This window comes from Apodemus sylvaticus, chromosome 9 (assembly GCF_947179515.1).
Source record: "Apodemus sylvaticus chromosome 9, mApoSyl1.1, whole genome shotgun sequence".
NCBI lineage: Eukaryota > Metazoa > Chordata > Mammalia > Rodentia > Muridae > Apodemus > Apodemus sylvaticus.
The window spans coordinates 7,023,301-7,048,058 of NC_067480.1; the positions used below are offsets into that span (position 1 = coordinate 7,023,301).

The window sequence follows — 24,758 nt, forward strand, 5'->3', positions numbered from 1 at the left end:
TGTGTGTGTCTGCTGTGTGTGTGTCTGCTGTGTGTGTGTGTGTGTCTGCTGTGTGTGTCTGTTGTGTGTGTGTGCTGTGTGTGTGTGGATCTGCTGTGTGTGTGTGGATCTGCTGTGTGTGGATATGCTGTATATATATCTGCTGTGTATCTGCTGTGTGTGTGTATGTGTTTATCTGCTGTGTGTTTATCTTCAGTGTGTGTATCTGCTATGTGTGTATCTGCAGTGTGTGTGTGTGTGTCTGCTGTGTGTGTGTATCTTCAGTGTGAGGATCTGCTGTATGTGTGTATATTTTCAGTGTGTGTGTTTCATCACACCAATATGAGCCTTTTTCAATTGATAGTCCTAACTGCTCCTGTTTGCTGTGCTCAGGATTTCTCCACTGTTTTCCTACTTCTTAATTCTTTATGGCAGAAGCAAAACAAAAATAAAAACCCAGCCATCCAAGACTCCTAGAAGGCAATATATCAGTTTTCTTGAGGCGACCTGCAGTGACTTCTCTTCCCACAGTGAGTCACTACCTTGCCCTGTCTAAAGGTCTGGATCCACCTGAGTGGTGAGTGGTGATTGTGTGGAGTCCTAACTCAGCCCCAGAGCAAAAGCTATTTCCTGTGTCTGTGACTCCTTAAAGTGTTCTTTAAAGTTCTGTTTACTTCGCCTCTCATGCCAATTCCCTAGTGTAGTTTATCATTTGGTGTGTGTTCTATGCATGTGCACACATCCATTTGTGTGTGTACACATGTGTGCTCCTGTATGTGGAGGTCAGAGGTCAGTATCAAGTAGCTTCCCCATTCACCCACCCCCCCCATCTTTTGAGACAGGGATTCTCACTAAACCTGGACCTCATGGATTCTGCAAGACTACCCCGCCGGAATACCCCAGGGCTCCTTCTGTCTCTGCCTCCCCAGCACTGACACAGTGTGCACTACCACATCTGGCATCCACACACGTAGGTGCTGAGGAACCTATCTGAGATTCTCATACTGTGTGACAAGCACCTTACCCACTGATCCCTCATTTCAGCCCCAGGAAATCTTTAAACAAAAATACTGTGTGGCTTCTGTCTCCTGATACATGATTACACTGAAAGCCACTTAGCCAAGGTCCCCTTGTGCCTGTTAGATCTTAGCTTTGTATATTCCTCAGATGTTTTGTTGGTGGGAGAAGATAACTGACAAGACACCTCAAGAGAGGAAGAGAGTATTCCAGCTTATGGTTTCAGAGATTTCACTGCATAGTCCTTGAAGGTGTGGGCCCAGGTGAGGCAAAAAATCATGGTGGTAAGATCACTCAGGAATCAGAGACAAGAAAGGTAGGCAGAGCCAGCTTTAACTTTCAAAGGCCCCACCAAGGACATGCTTGTAGAGCTTCCAAGAGGCTCCACTATCTGAAGTTTCCAGAATCTTCCAGATAGCAACACTAGTCTGGGTCAAGCATTCAACACACTGTAAGGATATGTTAGAATCTAGTTTGACCCAGCTGTGACCAGGCTCCAATATCTGTGGCAAATCTCCCTCTACCACTGACAGGGCTGAGATGTTGTCTTTGAGGACCCAGCTAAACAGACATCCCAAAGCCAGGCTCTCTCCCAGGAACTGAGTTTACACCAAAGGTGTATTGATGTCACACCCTTTCCCCATTCCCCTCGATGCCACGTTGACTCTCATTCATTTTAGCCTCCACCCTATGGTGTCTGTCTCTGCTGATGAGGCCGGAGCTGTCCCTGGACATGATCATGTTGTTATCTTTCTGTCCACAGCTTTAATAACTCTTATCATAACCTTAATCCCCAGTAATTAGTCTCAGTCCCCCTGAAACCTTCCCATCTGAAACTTTTCATCCATGAATCTATAGGGAACATTTCTTACTCAAACCATAACATTCCATCCTTTCTGGGTGGCTGCTGACTTAATCGGTGTCTTAGGATTTTACTGCTGTGAACAGACACCATGACCAAGGCAACTCTGGTATGATTGTCACAGTTTAAAGCACTCAGGGACTAATGCCTTGGATCCAGGAGAAACTTGAGTTGTACATTTGACGCCATAAAGAATTTACTGATAAACTTGCTTAGGAAATACTAAGTTACACAAGGAGCTTAGTTAAAAGAAGACTGCACCAGATATTACCAGAGAGTGAACAGTGTCCTAGAAAGGCTCCTTAGAGAGTGTCAGAAACAACATTCACGCCCTAATTGAAGTTTGGGGTTGCTGATGTTCATTCGCCATGATTGACATCCAGTCAGGTTCATTTCCATAACAAAAGGCGACAACCCTGACTTACAACCAGCCACCACTGAGGTCCATCCCTAAGCAAATCTTTTTTTTTTTTTTTTGTGCCCTCTCTGCCTACTTCTTTTTTTTTTTATTCGATATAATTTATTTACATTTCAAATGATTTTCCCTTTTCTAGCCCCCCCACTCCCCGATAGTCCCGTAAGCCCCCTTCTCTTCCCCTGTCCTCCCTCCCACCCCTTCCCACTTCCCCGTTCTGGTTTTGCCGAATACTGTTTCACTGAGCCTTTCCAGAACCAGGGGCCACTCCTCCTTTCTTCTTGTATCTCATTTGATGTGTGGATTATGTTTTGGGTATTCCAGTGTTCTAGGTTAATATCCACTTATTAGTGAGTGCATACCATGATTCACCTTTTGAGTCTGGGTTACCTCACTTAGTATGATGTTCTCTAGCTCCATCCATTTGCCTAAGAATTTCATGAATTCATTGTTTCTAATGGCTGAATAGTACTCCATTGTGTAGATATACCACATTTTTTGCATCCACTCTTCTGTTGAGGGATACCTGGGTTCTTTCCAGCATCTGGCAATTATAAATAGGGCTGCTATGAACATAGTAGAGCATGTATCCTTATTACATGGTGGGGAATCCTCTGGATATATGCCCAGGAGTGGTATAGCAGGATCTTCTGGAAGTGAGGTGCCCAGTTTTCGGAGGAACCGCCAGACTGATTTCCAGAGTGGTTGTACCAATTTGCAACCCCACCAGCAGTGGAGGAGTGTTCCTCTTTCTCCACACCCTCTCCAACACCTGCTGTCTCCTGAATTTTTAATCTTAGCCATTCTGACTGGTGTAAGATGAAATCTTAGGGTTGTTTTGATTTGCATTTCCCTAATGACTAATGAAGTTGAGCATTTTTTAAGATGCTTCTCTGCCATCCGAAGTTCTTCAGGTGAGAATTCTTTGTTTAACTCTGTACCCCATTTTTTAATAGGGTTGTTCGGTTTTCTGGAGTCTAACTTCTTGAGTTCTTTATATATATTGGATATTAGCCCTCTATCTGATGTAGGGTTGGTGAAGATCTTTTCCCAATTTGTTGGTTGACGATCTGTCCTCTTGATGGTGTCCTTTGCCTTACAGAAACTCTGTAACCTTATGAGGTCCCATTTGTCAATTCTTGCTCTTAGAGCATACTCTATTGGTGTTCTGTTCAGAAACTTTCTCCCTGTACCGATGTCCTCAAGGGTCTTCCCCAGTTTCTTTTCTATTAGCTTCAGAGTGTCTGGCTTTATGTGGAGGTCCTGGCGGCACATGCTCACAGCCACCGTTAAGTCCCCATGCTCTTCTCAAAGAAAAGCCTAATTCTGGCAGGTGGGCAAGATGACCCTGAGTAACAGCTATTCAAAAGGAACACAGACATACTTAAATAATACTGCCTTTGCTTTGTAAATCTCCATCTGCCCAAGTGTCCAGACTTGCCATCTGACGTCTACTTAAGTTGTTCAAAATGTAACCTGGGGTCAGAACCTAAAAGACATTTAAGGATGATAATACATAGGAAATGTACAAGCCTCAAGTGCATATGCGGTTGTGAAACTGTCTGTTCAAGGCTGGCTCTTTCTTGTGCATTAGCCCCAGCCAGACAAGTGCTATTAAAAAATGTGTCCTTCATCTCCATGTGTGCAAAGAGCTTTCTCACTGGGAAAGCATATATTATTTCTATAATACCTTCACTCAGTCATCCAGAAGTAACAGAGAGACTAACCACGCTGTGTCTGTATGAAACACCCATCACACGTAATTTACACACCACCACAAATATAAGGCCAAGTAAAAGTCTTATTTAAGCCAGAGAGGAAGGCAAGCTCCTGTTGCCACAGAGGACTCTTACTTCAACGTAAGGAATACAAAGTTTCTAAAGGCAAAAAGATCAAGTGTAGGCCAGGGGAAATTTACAAGCATCATTTCTTTCCAAGAAAGGAGAAACCCTTCATCCTCTCAGACAGGATGTGACTGAGAAGGTGTGGAGTCAATTATGGAGTCAGAGACCACACCTCCTGCTAAACATGGAGGAGATGTGGGCTTAGAGTAGCCTGGTCCATTTCAATATATGCATGTGCTTCAGTAGTTCAATTAGAGAATGTATAAATTGAAAACATGTTTACGGATGAGCTGTCTATAGCTAGGTTTACGGATTAAAGCCAGCATCTGGGAAGAGTCTTCAGTCTCTCTAAAGCATATATATGTGTGTGTGTGTGTGTGTGTGTGTGTGTGTGTGTATTTATATACATATATATAAATATACAGTGAAATATATATTTTTTGCTTTGCCAGTTGCCTGCTGAGAGAAACGTGAATATGGAATAAACCTGTGAACTGAAGACTCAGAAATCCATTACTCAGCCCTGCTGCTATGGGGCCAGCATCCTGCCCAGGACAAAGAGATATCTACCTGTTTACTCAAAAGAAACAAAGACCTTACCAAGGCCCAGGGCATATCTACTCAAAGGCCACACCCTAAAGGGACTGGCAACCCATTAAGTTGTGCTGGGACAGGGATAACAGGAAAATCAGGAGTATAAAGGGCAAAAATAGTTTTCTTTCTTCCTTCTCCCAACTTCATAACCACATCTGAATTTCCTTGAGTAAACTCAACTTTCTGTGTGACCTCCATTTCCCTGTAGCAAAACATACCCTGAACACCGCCCTTTACCTATGACCTTTGGAGGATTATAAGATTTATCGGCCTCCCCCATATCACAAGGGATATATCATCCATGACTCAACTTTTTCAATAAGTAAAAATTAAAATAATAATTAATCCAGCCCTTTATATGAATATTATAGCTTGCTTGTCAGTTGCAAAGACGTGCCTTTTGGCTTCCTGAGAACTAGAGTGAATGTTTATCTTAATAATCAGTCTTCTGCCTCTTGGACATTTACATAAGTTATTATCTTTGTGATATTTTAAGATATATTAATGTATTTCCTAATCCCGTCTCCCTGTCAGTGTACCACCGATGTATTTTAGATTGACCTTGATGGTGACTTTTCTTTGTCCTGTAAAACTATAAAACGTCATGAAACTGCTTCCACATTGGAATTTGGGGTGACCTAAATAAATCAATCAATAAATAAATCTGTGTTCTCCGGGACCAAGATCATTATACTTTATCTCTTACCTCCTTTGAGATGAGAAATACATTTCTGCATTGATATAGTTCCTCTAGGGAATTCACAGTATTCGTCGAATCTCGTTTTGCGTTTTCTCTTTTGTGAGAGCTAAAATCAGTGTCAGATATCTACATGGAGGAGGGTTGCTGTCACTTAATGCTCCACAGTCCAAGAAGTACCTGGCCTTTGAACATTTGGTGAAATCACCCCAAGAAACGTTATGGGTCTTGTAGAGTAACTTCGACAACTTTCACTTTGCTACAGAAATAGACGCATTTACATCATCTCCTGCTTTTAATAGCATCGATTTGGGCAGCTAAGTTGTTGTGATTTGTTTTGTTTTGTTTAATTTACTTGCAGGGCACCCTGTGGCGTATGTCTTATTATTTAAATGTCCTTGGTGTCTGTCTATTTCATTTATCTATTTTCTGTAGCTCTTACTCTTTAAGAGCTTACTCTAAGTTAGCTAGTGGTGTAATCATCATCTTCATCTTTTAAAATGTGATGTTATTGTTAATGCATGTCTTAGGGTTTCTACTGCTGTGACAAAAAATACTGTGAGTTGTGGGAGGAAAGGGTTAATTCTGCTTACACTTCCACAGCATCAAGGAAGTCAGCCACAGGACCTGGATCATAGAGGCAGGAGCTGATGCAGGGCGGTAGAAGGCTCCGTTTACTGCCTTTGCTTGCTTCAGCCTGCTTTCTTATAGAACCCAGGACCGTCAGCCCAGGGATGGCACCACCCACAATGAATTGAACCCTCTCCCATTAATCACTCACTGAGAAAATGCCTTGCAGATGGCTCTCATGGAGATGTTTCCTCAGCCAAGACTCCTGTCTCTCTGATAACAAACGATAGCTTGTGTCAAGTTGACACACAAAACCAGCCAGGACAGCACTGTGCTTGTTTGCTAAGACTCCCACAACAAAGTAACACAAGTAAGCTACTGAAAGCAGAAATCCTCTGTAGACCCAAACTTGGGCTGGCTACAGTGGTGGCGCACAGCTTTAGTCCCAACACTCAGGAGGCAGAGGCAGGTGGATCTCTTGTGAGTTCGTGGTCAGCCTGCCCTACAGAGCGAGTTCCAGGACACCCAAAGCTACACAAAGAAACCCTCTTTCAGAGCCAGCTCCCCTCCAAAAACATAGAAATCCTTTCTATTGCCAGTGCTATAGACTGGAGATATGTGCTAGGCCTCAACTTTGATGGCCTCCAATCCATGAAGAGCACTGCGGTGTGTTAAAGACACTGTATTTCTCTTCCTCTGTAGTGCTTCTCTTAATGTTCTATTTTTTTTTATTTATTTATTTATTTATTTATTTATCTATTTATTGTCCTTAGAAAGGTCAGAGTTCCTTTCTGATAGTTATCTGTGTGCCCTCCACTTCTGAATACCGCAGGTTCTTTAGCACTGTGCTTGTACTTGTGGGCTGTTCCTGCTTTTGCTGTTGTTTAGTCACTCCTGTGTGTGAGATCCTGGGGCTTGAACACACACTGACCTAGTGGTATCATGCTGAGCTTTGGCTTTCTGTACCTTTTATTTTCAGGAAGGATCTGGCTAGGTTTCCCAGGCCAACCTTGAACTTTCTGTCCTCTGGCCTAGACTCAGAGTCACTGGGATCATAGGCTCAGCTTGTTTTGTTGACTTTTAGTAGTGTCTTTTCTTCCCGTCACTAAGGCCCCAGATTGTAACTCAACTAAAGTTGGGCAATTGAGTCGTTAAGGAAGTGTAAAAATGTTGTTTCTTGGCCCATCACTGTTTAGTCCAACTATTCTAGAATTCACCATCCTCCTGCCTCAGTCTCCCAGGTACTGGGATTACAGGTGTTTGGCTTTGATCCCAGGTGCTTCTCAAGCTTATTAACTAAGCTTTCTACCAGTCAGGCCAATGGTCCAAAATACACACAAATATACACCAAGCTCAAGTGATACCCACACCTTTCAAGTTCAGGCACATTGGTGAATTCTGAGAGTCCAAGACTTGGTCTCCAATCTCGAGCTAGCCTTGACTGCATAGACTCTGTCTCTAATAATCAAGGAGAAAAAGACTGAGGCTGCCTTGCAGCTACACAGCAAGCGCAGGGCTGGCAATACAATGGAGGAATTAGAGTCAAGAGTCAAGGCCAGAAAGGCCCCATCCCGCCCCCTCATTGCCTTTCAGGGACCCCCAGAGTTACCCTACCCTTGAGGGGTCACATGGCTAGCTTTATTACTGAACCTCAGTCCTTAGGGAGTTGCACTATCTTCTGGATAGGATGTTTGTGGTGGACTGTTTGGTCTGGAGAAGGTGTTTGGACAATGGCCATTGAATGCAAAGTGTCATGGGGACCATGAGGAGAGCCTGCCTTTCATCCTGGGGAGCTGGCACCCTAACCTCTGCATCCATTAGAATACCAAAGAAGAAGAGAAAGAAAAAGGTCTCCTCTCACCTCTGCAGTCTTTCTACAGCTCTGAAAATCTCTTTTGTGCAAAACAAAACGAAAATGAGAGAGGGCTTTGCTTTGCCAAGATTTTTTTACTCATCACGAATGAAAGGGTATATCGTCTTCAGCAGATTCTAAGATGTCTTTAAAATGGGTATCAAAGACTCCAAGGCCAATTAATCTAAATTGCCCTAACACCTCAAGAAGGATAAAAGGCACTTTCTAAAATCTGCAAATGAGAGTAACCTACGAAGTTACAGATTAAATGCTGGTGGCGGGGAGGGGGGAGACATCTTAGATTCTCACTTGAAACAAGCATCTTAGGAGAAGAGATATTACTTTAATATTTTTAAATCATGTTTTGGAATAGATGAAAAACGACAGCTAGGTCCCTAGTAAAGCCCAGCAGAAAGCAACGGGGGACACTCTGCTTCAGCTAAAACTAGTTGTTATCAAATTTTATTCAACAAAGTTTCCCAACGAAGGGTCAGCTCCAGAAAGAGGCTATTTCAACAATCTGTGCTGAAATCCGTATACACAAATCTAAATTTCAAAGTCATTTCTACCATTAGATGTGGGGGGGGGGGACCCACATTTCGCAGGTTAGAGGGCAGTTCTAGATACAAGTTGTCTTTGTAGATCAGGAGTGATGGAGGCAGCATGGAAATAAACCTACCTCAACAAAAGCAATTTTTTCTTTTAAACAGAACTACAAGTGACACCAGTTCTTCCTCAGAGTGAAATTGTGTGCCCATGGAGCAGGGGCTGGGGTTTCATCATAGGTCGGTCTGGAGAGGAACTTTGGGGCTGGGAGCATCAGTTCCCAGTAGTCTCCACTCCACTGTAGACAGCAATGGCTCCCACTGCTGATTTTCTTTGGGAAGCCTTGGGGAATCCTGACAGCCCTGACAGGTGTTCTCCATCAACTTTCCCAGCTTCTCAGCCCACCTGGGGCTGTTAGGTCATTAACGCTTCAGGCTTGCTTGCTATTTAAATTTAGCCTCCAATGCTCAGATAGTAAAAATGGAATGTAAGCTCTATAATTCTTGATTTTGTGGGAGCCCTGGCCAGAATAGGAAAGGCACAGGAATAGAATCCCTTACATTTGCCTCCTGCATATCTCTAAGGAACTGAGAGAGCTGACCAGAAAAAGTTGAGAATCTGATTAATCACCCCTGATAGGCAGCTACTGAAGAGGGGGTCTCCTATGAGCCCTGAGCCAAAGCTTCCCACTAGCGCCTGGCCTTCCCAGCTGACTTGCTTCCCAAGCCTCAAATCAGGCTTTCTCCCGTAGTCCTCTTAAAAGTCTCTCTTCCTAACTTATCAGTATTATAAAAGCAATACAGGCCCAAGTCGAAACTAGGATAAGATTATCATTTAGTTATACCTGTTCACCCAGGCTGTATTGCCTGATATGAACACACACACACACACTCAGACACACACACATGCACATGAATACACACACATTCACGCACACATTCATGCACAATTATGCACATGAATACACACACATTCACACATGCACACACACATGCACACACATGCACACACACAGTGAAGAGCTATGTGGTTAAACTGTTCCTCATTACCACATGGCGGGGGGTGCTTGCTTACAGAACATACACACTATGTCAAAATCCACAGATGTGCAAGTCTCTTGCATAAAATCACAGAGCACGTGCACACAGTGTGTACCCACCTTTCCATATACTTTAAATCATCTCCAGATGATATAACGCTGACACAATGAGAGTTTTCATATAAACAGCTGTTATACTTTATTGTTTAGATAAGTAACAAGGAAAGCAAGTGTGTGTTCAGTACAGATCAAGGTTTTTATCAAAATATTTTATTATTTACTCTTATTTTGTATGTATGGGTACTCAGCCTGCACATATGTCTCTGTACCCTGTGCATGCCTGCTGTCCTCAAAGGCCAGAAGAGGTCTCTGGCTCCCCTAGGATGGTCATGCGGGTCATGAGCCGCCATGCAGGGGCTGAGTGTTGAACTTGGGACCTCAGGAAAAGCAGCCAGTGCCCCTGCCCGACACACACACCTTTTTTTCTGTTTGTTTGTTTTTACTTCTATCAATTTTTAAAATATCACCTTTTTATTGAAAATATTTTTTCATGCAACATATTCTAATCATGGTTTCCCCTCCCTCATCTCCTTTCAGATCCTTCCCAACTCCCCACCCATCCAGTTCCGTGCCTTCTGTCTCTCTTTTTCTTTAGCAGAAAACCAAAAACAATAGTATTAGGTTTTCCCCTGGGCCCACAGCCTATCCGATTCCAGGTTCTTGGCCACCCAAGCAATGTCAGGCATGGGTTCCATCTCATGGGGTGGGCTTTAGTTCCAGTCAGATGGTGGTTGGTTACTCCACAGCTTTTGCATCACTGCTGTGCCAGCATGTCATGTAGGCAGGTCACCAAAGGCTTGATAGCTGTGTTTATGTTTACCTTTATTCTCTTATAGTGTGCATAGTGTTGGCCGTTGTCACCAACTCAAATGCAGGGAAGGCCTTCCCTGCCTTGGACTCCCTTTGTAAACTTTGTGTGCTTTGTAAACCCTTAAGGCAGGAAAGTGGACAAGCACCCACCTGAGGAGCTCCCACCAAGGGGGAGAGGGGCCAGGCCCTGCCTTACAATAAACAGATGTAAGGTAGATAGAAAGGTAGATAGATAGATAGATAGATAGATAAACAGATAGATGATACATAGATATATACATACATAGATACATATATACATACATAGATTTATACATACATACACATACATACATAGATTTATACATACATACATAAATACATAGATAGATACAAAGATACATAGATACATAGATACATAGATGATTGATAGATAGATAGATAGATAGATAGATAGATAGATAAACAGATAGATCCCACCAATATCTGAACAGAAACTCACCAATCCCTGAGTTCTCCCGAGCTCTGGACTTGAAATTCCACCAATCCTCACCCTGGAAATCTCTACCCTGGAAAGCAACAGGGCCTCACCATCAGTTTGTGGAGTGCACACAATAGCCTTGGCAGAAACTCAATAAATAGTTGAGTTGTTGGTGCGGGGTCCATGTAGCCTCTTTTCTGCCAGGGCTCTTAACCACGGTGCTGTCTCTCCAGCCCCCAAAGTGTCTGATTTTCAGGTGGTTGAATCCTTAGATTGGGATCCACAGATCCAGAAAACAACTGTACATTACACAGAATACATTACAATACATAATACACACATAATACATTGCACATGCACGTGTACCTTCACTAACACACATACATACATACATACATACATACATACATATATACTTCATAGCATTAGAGAGTTCTGTGTCTTGGAGCTCAAAACCATTTTAGCTAAATATATCCAAATATTTTGAAGTATAAAATATTAACAAAGAAATGTATGTACATATCTTATGATCTTTTACTTTTCTCCCAAAGATATTTTTATCAAGTTTTACTTTTAATTGTTTTAAATTTTCTTTTCTTTTCTTTTCTTTTTTTTTTTTTTGAGTTTCTTTCTGTACCTTCAATATAACTGAAATTATTGGCTTGATTTCCTTTTACAAACTTCTTTATGTATAGGGAAATATGCACATATAAAACTGACAGCCACTTTTTGAGAGGGTCAATAACTGAGCTTTGGAGTCTAGAACAACCAAAAGCCCTGTGAAGCTAGCTGGTTGACTAAAGGCTGACCCCCACCCATCCTTGGGTTTCCCATTGTCTTCATTTGGTTGGTCTATGAGGTGACTGGTATAAACTGGATACATACAAGGTTAAAGGAGGGTGACTTTCTGTCCAGTAAGAAATCAAATTTTCCTGGTTCAGATTCTCCTATGCCGCATTAACCTGGGTTGGGTCATGTGACCACCCCCAGCTACAGAAGTACCTGAGACAGTCCGTAATGACATTTCATGCTTCCACTGAGTGAAGATGCAGAGAGAAAGGGAAAAAAACAAATTGCCAAAGTGTTGGGTTACCATGGTTTCTTCCAGGACAATAAACCAGCATGTTCAAAGTGAAATTCAAAAATAAGAATGAATTGCAGAAATTCTCTCTGTGAGAATAAAGTTGGCTTAAGACCCTAAAAAGCAGCTTTTCCTCCTCCAGGCTTCAGGGAGACTGTGTGTGTGAGTGAGTGAGTGGGGACTTCAACCTTTCTTTCAGTCTTGAAAAAAATCAAATGCCATTTTGTGTTACTCCTCCTGGACTTGGAGTGGCATCTCACCTGAGTGGCAGTGCACACCCACTTGATCTTGGCATCTCCATGGCTCTGGGACGTCCTACCACTAAGTCCCATTGGTCTTTCTACTTTTGGTACTTCTCAAATGCACAGGCACTTGGCACTTTGTTAGGTCAAATGAGCTGACAAGCTCCTAGACCATCACAGGAGAACCTTGTAAGCGACCCTCTGCTCCCTACCTACTGTGGGTGGACAGAGAGTTGCACCCATAGTACAGTATGTTACATACACTGTTAGAGTTTGTCTCCAGTTTCTTTTATCAACCCCATTTGCTGTGGGATCTCTATAAACCAAGACTTTCTCACCTTGATAAGGATAAACTTGAGGTTTTGTGCTTAAGATGTGGCGGGTGTCACCTGGCCTCCCAAGCATGGCTGACTGGTTTTGGTAAGTAGCCACCCATCACCACTCTGCAGAACATAGACATTCTTTTATGGTGATGGATTCAGTGACTTTGGTCTACATGTCTTTACCTTTGTTGTGTTGTTTTGCTCTGTGTTAGATGAATATAACTCTTTGGTAAAGAAGGATTTATCACAAGTATTATGAATAATTATCAATCACAAATCCTACAGTATATAAAACATAAGGAAGACAATAAGACACTGATCCCTGGATTCTGTTGAAAGTTTCAGGGGGGGAAATCATATTTATAAGAAAAAGTCCTTTCATTTAAGAAAAATCACTAGAAAAAGAAAGTCACTGCCCCAGATGTTTTCTTTGCACTGAAATTTATTTCTTCAGGAAATCCACAGCCACAAAAGTCCTGTCCAAATATGATTCACCCAATTAATGGAGCTCAAAGTTCATTTGTTATTAGTTTGTTTATATACCTTTTGATTGAATGTTGCTTAGTATAAAGAAATAGTTTTGCATACTGTGACCTGAACAATAAACCTGTGACCAATCCTCTGCCTATTAAGTTTTATGGTCTTGTTTTACTTTTGGACTGCCCACGAATGGGTAGGTTATTTGAACTTAAGTTTCTCTTTCATGCTCAAGGCTGCTTGAGTGGACTGTTGGGTTTGCTGTTAAGGAAGTTTCTAGAGAGACAGCTTCTCCCTTTATCTTCTCTATCATCTTTAGACATGACGTTATTTGTGGAGAATGGGGAGGTGCTGAGACAAAGTAAACTCACTGTGGGTTGAAGTCCAGTACTCAGCGAAGACTCTCCTCCCTGGTCTAGGTTGAAACTTTCAAGGTGAAGGTCAAAAATGCCTTTTTAAAAAAAAAGTCATTTGTTGTGAAGATTGTCGTCTTTTCTTCCTTCTACATTAAGGAAGCTTAATCCCCAAAGTTATCAAGAGGCAACTAAGATTAGAAGCAGCTGGAAGGATGAAGCCCCTTGATGGTGTTAGTGGTGGTGTTAGGAGGGAGAGAATCCCGACCTAGCATACGGACCCTGTCTCCCCGGAAGATGCATTCCACCATGCTTAGATAAATGCAAGATCCTCGCAGATGGTATGCTCTTGGACTTCCCAGCCTCAAATAAGACTCTACTCTTCACAAATTGCCTGGTCTTAGGTGTTTTATTATAGCAACAGGAAATGGATACAATGCAGCCCTTGCCCGTGGGCATGTGCAGGGGAAACTAACGAGAACACTGCTGAAAAGATATCACTTTTGGTGGCCGCTGTGAGCAGCACGGCCATTCGTTCATAAACAAACCAATGGAACAGCGAACTGCAATCCCAGGAGTGTGGGTGTCACTCACCTGGCCGGGTGTTGCCTGGTGTTCTTAATCCCTGGGTGCAATGCCCATGGCTGCATTGAGTGGATGTGTTGGTGCATGCCAATAATCTCAGCACTCAGGAGGTAGAGGCAAGAAGATCAGAAGTTCAAAGACATCTTCAGCAGAGCCATGTGTGAGGCCAAACTTGACAAATGAAACCCTGCCTCAAAAGAATACAAATAACCCAAATGGTCCCTTATAGCTTTGTAACTGGCAAGGGGCAGACACGTGTGTCCCTGCTGTGGTCTCAGAAGCATAAGACTGAGGGTCGGCAGCAGTGGGGGTTGCTGCCCTGGCTGTCATTTCTGTTCTCTAATGATCTTTAACAGCAGGAAGGGGTCCTGCTGTTGAAGTCCTCTCCAAGGTAACCATGACTTAGACCCCATGGCTGTGACTTCTCCACCTTTCTAATAATCAATCCAAAAAGAGCAGATTCTCTTCATTATTCTCTCCAAACTAGCAGCACCCTGACCTTGCACCTCGTCCTTTCTGTCAGGCTCAAGTAGAGACCTGCACAAGCCCTGCTGTTGCAGTGGCTCACGCAGGAGATGTGTGGAGTGAAAAGGCCAGCCCCCAACCTTTGAGGCCATAAACAACATTCAAGAGGAGGTAGGAGCCTGTGGCTGCTGGGAAACCTAGCTGCAGAAAACAAACACCCCAGACTAAGCATAGGCCTCGAGAAGTCTAAATGAGTTTCAGTGTTAATGTTACAGTGACGTCCTCTTCACTTGTGCAAAGTTCATAAAGAATATACAGAGGGAACCGAGTGGGGGTGTTGGTAGAACTGAACAGTTACTGCAGGCTGGTGACATCTGACCAGCAGGGAGCTAGAGCTAAGCCAAGCCCTTATTCCTCACCAAAGCTTGTCCACCTGGATATGGGACTATCAGCCTCTCTCTCTCTCTCTCTCTCTCTCTCTCTCTCTCTCTCTCTCTCTCACACACACACACACACACACACACACACTTTATAGGTTTACTAGAGGCCTATCTGAACTGTAAAACCCACAGGTAGAAAGGGGCTGCTGGGAGCAGATCAGGTAGACTGGACAACAGTTGCCTATGAGTGTGGTCAAATCCAGATGTGGCCCTGGTCAAATCCAGATGTGGCCCTGCGTCAGATGATATCTGGCCTGGGATTAGCTCTCTCAGGTATATTCCAGAGAGCTGGAAAAAGTTACTGGCCATGAGTGTCCAACCGCAGGGGAGCTGCGGGACGTATGTGGAGAAAGCTGGATGGCCTCCAGAGGCCTGAATCCCATTGTTTTTTTTTTCCCATGGTGGCATGGCCACACAGTGAATGAAGGCCCATCACCACCGAGGAAACAGGAAAATCACAACCACACCAGACTGGTTCCTAGCACATTAGCATATCCCAAATCAGCAGTTCTCAAAGCTGGAGAGGAAGTCGGGTACCCTGATACACAAGTCAAAGTTTCAACGATTAAAACTTTCTGCAGAACAACTTGGCAATAGATAACAAAAGCCTCAGAAATATTAAAATCGTTTAGCTCAGTAATTACTATAATTAACGTTGGTAGGACTTGCTCCAAAAGAAGTGGGATGAATATAAAGATCTCCTTTGCACATATAGAAGGAAAATTTTAAGTGGTCTATTGTTTAACATTAGTACCAAAACAGTTTATTAGTGGCTAGTATTTAGATATTTATAGGAACTAAAATTGTGTCTTTAGAGTACTTTAAAGCCTAAAATATATCTGTATAAACTGGTCACATGACTGCCCCATGGTACGGTTGAGAAGAATGGTTGTTAGTGTGGCTGTAGAGGAGAGAACATCCAGAGACATCTGACAGAGTCCAGAGCAGAGAGAGAGAGAGTAGTAAACTGAACATGGCCAGCAGAAACAGGAAGAGGGAGAGGGGAGATGGGGGGAGGGAGAGGGGGAGGGGAAGAGGAGGAGGAAGGGGGAGACGGAGGAGGAGAAGGAGAAAGAGGAGAAAGAAGAAGAAAAGAAGGAGAAGAGAGGAGAGAGAGAAGAGAGATGATAGAAAGGAGAGAGAAGAGAGAGGAGAGAGGAGAGAGAGGAGAGAGGGGAAAGGAGAAATGGGGAAAGGAGGAAAGAGGGAAGAGAAGAGAGTGAGAGGAGTGAGAGAGAGAGAGAGAGAGAGAGAGAGAGAGAGAGAGAGAGAGAAGAAAAGAAGCAAATGGGAAAGTGTATAGCTGAAAGAGCGGGGTTATAAGAAATAGCTGTGGGAGGAAGGCCCATGAGCTGTGGACGTTGGCGTTTCCGGTAGAAGAGCTGAGAGGAGCCAGGACGCCCGCATAGACCTTGCAATGTGTAAGAGGCACTCGTGCTGCTGAAGGATGCAGAGGCCAGCACCCACTTCAGTGTGTGCTGACAGCTATAGACACCGAGAGACACTTGGCCCTTCCGCCAATGATAAGGGAACTGGCTCCTCTTGATAGAAGAACTGTCTTCCCAAGTTCCTGAGAACGACTAGCTTTTGTCCGACTTCAAGAATTTGGGAAAATGGAGTTTCCCTTGGCCCTGATAACATCAAGTAAAAATAACTTTCTGAAGGATGCATACAAGGAGAGAGAGAAGATACATTCCAAACTATCAGAAGTAGCCTCTCCTGGGAGGAGAGGCATGGGGAACTGCACATCTCTTCTTTACAATTGTATTTTCTCACAGTAGATATTACTCTTCTAACCAATAAGGAAGAGGTGCCCGGGGTGGGCTGTGGTGGGTGGATCATGTGATTCATGTGGCCCACTAGGACCCAGTTCTGACAGAGGGTGTTAACCAATGCTCAGTTCTAAGTAGCTGGGGTGTAGAAAGCCCCTGGGGCTTGAACTGTGTCGTCCTTTCAATAATCAAGTGCCCAAGGCTGCCATTACCGAACAGTTCTGCTGCGGTACCTCTCACATCTGAGGTTTAACCCTATCAGCTGGAGAACCTGTTTAGACGGGGATTCTGGTTCAAGGTGCCTGGGGTAAGGCCTGCATCCTCGACACACTGGTAGATGTCAGAAATGCTGTCCACCCGAGGCCACAGCCTACTGGATCCCACACCTAGAGATCAGGTTTGACAGCTTGGGAGGGGCTTGTTGACCTGCATTGTGTCTCAGGTAATGTTGGTGCTGATCTATAGACGTCCCAATTCTAAGAGACTGGAACTTTTGCTGGACCTCACAGCCAGAGTAATAATATACCCTGTAGTCAATGGAGACTGTTATCCTACTGTGTGCTCGAACTATTTGTTTAACCTGCTTTTAAGAGAACAAAGTCACAACCAAGCTAACTTGCCTGGATTTCCCCTGCAGTCGGCTTTTACAACCCAAGCCAGTGCACAGCTGTAATCTTAAATCAGTCTCTTCCACACCCCGGACCCAGACAACGCATGTGTATGGCCTACTGAGTGCAGCAAACACAGAAGTTGAAAGCAGCATCCTAAAATCCACCGTAAAGATTGAAAGTGGCCGTTTATCGTTTCTCGGTTGGTAAGCAATAATGTCTGCTACCTGATAAGTAGGAAGCCATGGCGGCCAGCAGCTCAACCTCTTATGAAGCTCTGTTAACGATCTCTGTAAAGTATCCCGTTCCTTCCCCCATGTCATGTTCCCTGTGTTGTTCAATAAAGGCAGAGCGAAACACTTTGTGAGAGACAGACCTCTTACACATGGCTCATACGACAGACAGACACACACACAGATACAGTGACAGATTCACCAGACAGTCACAGATTCAGTCAGACTCATACGACAGACAGACAGACAGACGGAAGGAAGATGCACATGGACATAGAGACTTCGAATCTAGACTCACTCTGCGTCCAAGGGGCAGTACTTTGCTTTCCTTCCTTAATGTGACCCATATGCGATATTGGTGATGCAGAATTAGTCTCTAATACATATAATCCAAGTAAAACTAGTATCCCTTCTTGGACTTTAGCTTAGGCTCCACCCCACAGTTACCAGGCAACAGCCAGGTGTGCCTGACTCACTATAAAAGGGGCTGCTTGCCCCCTCCTCTCTTCTCTTGCTCCTGCTCCCCTCCCCTCTTCCCCTTCTCTCCCCGTTCCCCTCCCCCTCCCCCTCTCTCCACATGCTCATGGCCAGCCTCTACTCCTCCATTCTCTCTCTCTCTCTCTCTCTCTCTCTCTCTCTCTCTCTCTCTCTGCCTTTTTTTGTCTCTACTTCCTCAACTCGCCTCCCCAAGCCCTAAGTAAACTATTCTATACTATACCCATGCTGAGGCTGGTCCCTCAGGGGGAAGGGTGCCTCAGCATGGACCTACAGAGGCACCCCCTCCCCCACACCATACCACGCCTCCACCAAACATATCCCTGACTTTTTTCTTTTTATAAAACATGACATCCCTTGTACCTTGTTCCTCAAAAAGGAGTTTAAGAACCAGCAGGTGTTGTCTAGAGGCTTGGCAGAAATGCAGGTGTCCAGGCCCCCACCTTCAGGATCAGAACCTGCGCTGTGACAGGACACTTGGGTGATATGTATGATGCTGCTTGGGAGTCTCTAATCTAGAAGATGCTCCCAACAACACCTAGTGAGCCTTTTCAGAGAACCCTTCATCCTAGTCCCCTACCCTGCCCTTCCCAGCCCTTGGCCTTTGAACCAATAAACTTTCTTCCTGACAAGTTAGTTATTTCCTCCTTTTCCCTGTGACTCATGCGTGTGTGTCTCACAGCCAGAGTCACAATCTGGTGGCTGATTTCCTGGTCCCGAGAGACCTCTTCTGCTGTCGGTTCACTGCCTTGAGCACTACTGACCATGTCCTGAAGGATGAGAACAATCCAGTGACATGGAGCAGACCTGGGATTCTTACATCAGTTCCTTAAGTCAGAACTCCTTGCCCAGACAAGTGGAGGTGACCCAGGGAAACTATTCAGGTAGGAGAGAGGGGGATGTTATCTGAGGGGGCCAGGAGAAATATAATCTGCCAAATTCCAAGGAAACGTGGTTGGTCACAAGACTTCAGGAATGGGACTGGGTGAAGGGAGTCATGGTCTATCTAGATTATGCTGGGAAACGCTAGGCTAAGGAGAACCAGGTGTTTTTCTACCAGAATCATCTGCCTGTTAAAAAGAAAAATAACAACTGCACTTATTTCTTTTTAGCATACCATAACTTAAAGGGGGCAAGAAAACCTCTTTCCCAAGAAGATAGAGCATTGGAAAAGAGAGAGAAAATGTTCTGTTTATGGAAGACATATATTTACTTGCTAAAGTGTTTTCCTTCGCCATGGGCAGAATGAAATATACCACCTAGCAGTGCTCCTTGCTACATAGTTGCCCCAGCTGGCAACACAGTTGGCAGATTTCTGCTGTCTGAAGAGCTATTTTGTTTATTTATTTATTTATCTGTTTATTTATTTATTTAAATTTGGCAAACAGCTGGGAAAGAAAGGAGCTATTTACCCATATTTTCTAGGAAGAGGGAAAAATGTTATTTTTGAGTGGTGAATATTTTTCACTCTACTGAGAAATTGCAGCAATTTGACACATGAAGTCTAAGGCATGGATAAATGTGAGCTTGAAAAATTGTCTTTTGTTAGTTTGATGATAACAAGAAAAAATCATGTCAATGCTCTGGGGGTTCCCACCGTTAGGAAGGAGTCCACCTGGGCACCAGAGGGCCATCTACCACTTACTCTGCATTGTGAGAACACAAGAAATAGGGCTCACGGCTGGAAATGACAAAGGTGGCCGTACTGCCCACTGGGCAAGACAAATCATGATGGCTACTCTGGAAAAAAGAATTATTTTTAACTTTAAAGTGAATTACACATAGTGACATACTGAGGAGTCTACTGTCATAAAAGATGCTGAACTGTTCAATTAGTGGTCCTGGTAATTTTTCTGTATTCATTAAAAGACCTCTGTCTGTATCGTGTCATATTTAATAAATTTTACTTAAAATTTTATGTAAAGTTTTTATTTACCTGGAGAAATACTAGATACTAGATACGAATCTCTGGGTGTAACCTCGACCTTTGAGGCCTTTGAACCAATGAACTTTCTTCCTGGCAAGTTAGTTATTTCCTCCTTTTCCCTGTGACCCATGTGTGTGTGGCTCACAGCCAGAGTCACCATCCGGTGGCTGATTACCTGGTCCTGAGAGACCTCTTCTGCTGTCGGTTCACTGCCTTGAGCACTACTGACCATGTCCTGAAGGACGAAAACAATTCCCCCCATGTCAACTATTGTCTTTCAGTGTCACATGAAGACCTGTCGTTCTCCAAAGGGGATATCATCACGGTGGTTGGCCTGGAGCCAATTTACGTCAGAGCAGAAGTGAAGGGTGATGAGCGAGTTCTGGATGTGATCAATATACCCCTTGAATATGAAGGTACTGGGTACAAAACGCTTCCTTTTTGGTCTTGTGACTCTTCAGAGCACACATGGAAGGTCATTTTGGTCCCGATTTGTCAGGTGCCAGAGAAGGAAACCAGGTTGTCTGCTGGACACTGGTGAGTGGGGGAAGCAGTCGGAAGAGGGTGTTTGCCAGACCCGCAAAGCCCACTGCACGATCCGATCCGTGCCTGGAGCAGGGCTCCCTGGTGGTGTTTACATCCGCCTGCAAAGCTCCTGACCCAAGCTCCGGCTATGTCCTCAACCCCATGCCTGTCAGAGACGAGTGGGGAGGAAATAAATTCTGGCTTTTCTCTCTTCTGCTGGCTCTAGTTGTTAAACATTCCTTCGCAAAAGTAAAAGCCAGTTTTAGAAACTGTGGAGAAGATCGCAAAGGCACAGCATCGATCAGTGTAGCTCAGCCGAGGGACTGCTTTGTTTTGTTTTTGAGAGTTAAAGAGGGACAAAGATATGAGATAAAGGAACCACAGCATGAATGACTCTCGTATCTACAGTAGGGTCAGTCAGGAAACAGCAAAGAGAGGGGAAGACAGTGAACAGCGTGCAGGGCATCACACCCATGCAAGCTGAGAAAAAGGAAGGCAGAGCCTTTAGCAGGAATGGCGGGGATTTTTAGGTCTAGGCGAATGGAGACCTTCTATGTGGGGCGTTAAAGCTCAGAGTGCAGGTACAGTGACTGTCACATCCAACACTGAGAAGGGGATGACTCTGCTGGTGCTTTGAGGATGCTAAGGCCCCGATGGACACCTTCTGACCTTGAAATCTGGGAGGTCCACAGTAGGTGCCAAGGCTGGTGTCAGAGCAGACGGTGCTGACGCCTGAGCAAATCCAAAGGACATGTCTAATGGCTTCTTTATGTGTGGAATATTGGAAGGCAGGGCTGGAAAGAGAGCTCACGAGTTAAGAACACTGGCTGCTCTTGTGTCAGGGACTCTTTCTAAAACATTTATCAAAAAAAAAAGTTAGAATGCTCTGAAGGGGGCAGTTCTGGTGCTAAGGTCTTATTCCCTAATTGATTCTCAGATTTGTCAGGAAAGAAAGCCGGGTGGGGGTGTGGCTAATTTCTGGGTGGATACTATAGGCAGGACTTACAGGTCCCAGGAGGAAAGGGCAGACCAAGAAAGGAGAGGGCTGTTTTTTTCTGCTTGGTTTTGGAGGTATAAGAACGCAACAACCGCGAGAGGTCTCTGGGTGAGCTAGGGACTGTGGCCTATGCTACAGGCAGGTGGCCAAGGATGTTTGACCCGGGCTAGGTGGGACTAGCCACTAAAGTTTAGGGCAAGTGGAGAGACAGAGATAAAAAATTGGTAAGGGTACGCTTTTCCAGGCGGGAGATATCAGCGCCCAGCAATTGTGCCAAGAAGGCAAATTGTAAAGGAACAAACTGTATGTGTGTGTCTTTTATCCTTGGATTCAAAGATGGGGGGGGGGGTAGTACTGTCACCTCCCCGAGCAAAGGAAAATAGAACAAAAGGGAAGCCAGAAGGGCTAGTGGATCACCAGTCGTGGGCACTACACGCAACAATGCTTAAGTCACGGATGCAGCAGCCTACTACCTATGTGAGGGAAACGGTAGTGGCAGTGAGATCCTGCGGGCAGCTTCTCCATTCTAACCACAGGCCCAGGCGCTCCCATCTCTGGGTGTGGACACACACTTTGCAGCTCTCCCAGAACACGAGTGAAGATACTGAAGCATGAATTCCCTGGAAAGGAAGGAACAAAAATGTCAGTTTTGTTAGTCGGGGTTCTGGGCAAGCATTTCTTGGATCTGGATTAACTTGGGAGGAAGAAAGCTTCTGAAATGTTCCCCAGAGCCCGCATTCCATGGCTGTGTTTACTGATGCAGTCCGAGCTGTCAGTCTGGTCTGATGTGCAAGGCACCAACCAGCCCTGCCTTTCTCTTCTCCAAGAGCCCTTCTTCCCAGCTGAGGAAGTTCTTATTTAAAACTGTAATTCTTTGGGCTTCAGTGTGGGGTGTGGGAGGTGGTGGCTACTAGCTCCACCAGCTGGTCAACCCGAACCTCTGGACAGGCTTCGTGCTGGAGCTCCCGCTGCAGGTGACTGGACACCCTCTCCAAGCTCCACCCCCAGGCAACAGGCCAGCCTAGAACCCAGGCTTGCCCTCTCCACTACCACCGCTGTGCCCTGTGCGCTGTGCCCCACCCTCCTCTGGGACAGAAACTATCCCAACACAGGACTCTGAACAGCCAGAAGACAAGCCTCCTGGCTCAGGGGTGTGGGCTCTGTCCCTGCCAATCAGATTCAGAGACCTGCAGTCTGCTCTGTTTTCAGAGTGGGGTGGACCTGCTGAGCTCTAAAGGGCTTATCAGAAGGCAGTGGTAACCAACACTCTCTGCAGGCTCCGTGTGAGACAGGCGAATAAAGAGAGGGTGAGAGGAGGCACCAGGGAACCAGGAAGCCCCAGGATGGCCACAAAGCAGGGAATGCCGGCACATGGGCAAAGGAGGCTGCCCTGGAGCTCTCCCAGTCGGGCCTGTGAAGGGCACACCCTTGCTTCTGTTGCGTCTTCTGCTTGCTGGCAGGTGGGGGACATGGCTAACCTTGCAAGGTCTCTGCCGAACAATCTGTAACTACTTAACCAACTCCCCAAGCCGCTGATAGGCACATGGCGTTTCAATATTGCCAGGGGCAGTGCTCTGAGAGCCAGTTAAGATGGTGTTCCTCCGTTGTAACAGCTCCATCAAGTACAGCTTAGGGATAAAGCAGCAGTCATACCTGCTGTTCTGACTGACGTGGGCCTGTTTCAGTTTTCAGTGCAAAGGGTGGACTTGTCAGAGAGCAGAGGGCAGCCTTGCGGAAGGCCAGGCTGAGCTGGACACCTGGGGAGTTGCTTCCTCAGCTGCATTCATTCCCTGATTAGCATGCTAACGTGCCTCTCTGTTAAGGGTGGCCCAAAGGGTCAGATTAATCAAAGTGGAGAACATTCCTCTTTAAATTGCAATCACAAGCATTATCTGTGTTTTGATATTAATCAATCACCATTGACTACCCTTACTATTTTTACAGCATTTTGGCGAATGAAACAAACAAAATTTCAAGGCCTTGCAGGGTCTGTAGCCCCATGCTACAAGGCAGAAATGATCTCATGTCGAGAGGAAGGGAGGAAGGAGGGCTGGCTGGTGGTGGTGGGTATTAAAGCAGAGCTGGCAGTTTCTGAATAAAGCAACATGTGGTTTGCGACTCTGAGGTAAAAGCTGGTACTTCTTAGAAAAGGTGCCTGCTTCCTGGGTGTTTTGGAGCTGAGTGCAGTGTAGCACTGTATTCAATCCAGCCTCTCTGCGTGTGCACTGGAGAGGTGTCCACAGGGTCCTCTTCCTGGTTTCAGTGTGTAGGGATTTTCCTTAGCATAACAGAAAATGTACACAGTTAACAACTACACTCATGTCTGCTGTGCTGGTACCCACCAACAGGATATGCCAAAGAAGCAGAGACAGGAGGATTATGAGTCTGAGGCCAAAGAAATGGCTCTGTGGTTAAGAAGAGAGGTACCCAAGTTCAGTTCCCAGCATCCATTTTGGGTAGCTTACAATCACCTGTAACTCCAGCTCCAGGGAATCTGAATCTTTCTTATGGCCTCTTCAAGCACTTTTGCACACATGCACATAACAACAGCTACAACAACAAAAGACCACTCTCACATTCTGAGGATGATGATGATGATGATGATGATGATGATAATGATGATAAATTCAGTTGAAAGAAGGAAGATTTTAAACATCATCTAACACAAGACTTCCTAAGCGTCACAGAATATGGAAGGGATTGGTACAAACATCCTTCCCCAACATGAAGAGGAAAATCTTAAGCTGCTCATATACCTTCAATAAAACGGCACATTAGCATATAATCTGTATGTATTCCTCCCATCTATTTCAAATCACTTCTAGATTATTTACAACATCTAGCAGAATATACATATTATGTAAGTGGTTAATCTGGACAAGTTGAGTACTGATTTGTTTGGTTGTTGTTGTTATGTTGTTATGTCTAATTGTGTAGTCTAGCTTGGCCTTGACCTCACCATCCTCCAGCCTCACCCTCCTAAATCACTTTTCCCCGAATGTTTTTGACCACAGCTGGTTCTGTCTGAAGGTACAGATCCTGCAGGAAGGAGGGCAGCCATTTTGCTAGCATCTTTTACGGTTATTGTTCTGTGAGCTGAGTGAGGCAGTTACTAGGCATCTACAAGATGTGGTGTGGAGAAGCGATAAATTTAAACAGTGCTCTGAGTGTCAGAAAGGTTCGATTTTGAATGTCAAACCTTGTCATTGTGTCCTCAAGAGTGGAATCCTGACAGGGAGGAAGACAGGCACATAGAAGCGTGGTGCACACTGCATCCAGACACAACCCCAGGCTCTTAGTCGTTCCCTCTACTTTCTACAGTTTTCTCCAGAAGCCCATTTCCCAGCCCCAGACCTCAGACCCTGCAGCTTCTGGAAGCCCAGGATCAGAGGTCTCTGTGTCCAGTCCCACGAACTGGGTGCAGGCCCTGCTGGGAGAAGGAAACCAGAACCAAACTTAGCCTGGCTGGTTCTACCTTGCCTGCTGACAG

General features: G+C 44.8%; 1 protein-coding gene across 1 annotated transcript in view; it reads left to right on the forward strand.

The window, feature by feature from the left end:
- The first annotated feature begins 18,615 nt into the window (after positions 1-18,615).
- LOC127692755 (protein THEMIS3-like) overlaps positions 18,616-24,758 on the forward strand; it is a 44,511-nt gene continuing 38,368 nt past the window's right edge. Inside the window, exons 1-2 of the mRNA XM_052193355.1 lie at positions 18,616-18,703; positions 20,028-20,162. Coding sequence (XP_052049315.1) covers positions 18,616-18,703; positions 20,028-20,162 — 223 coding nt within the window. The remainder of the gene's footprint in view (positions 18,704-20,027; positions 20,163-24,758) is intronic.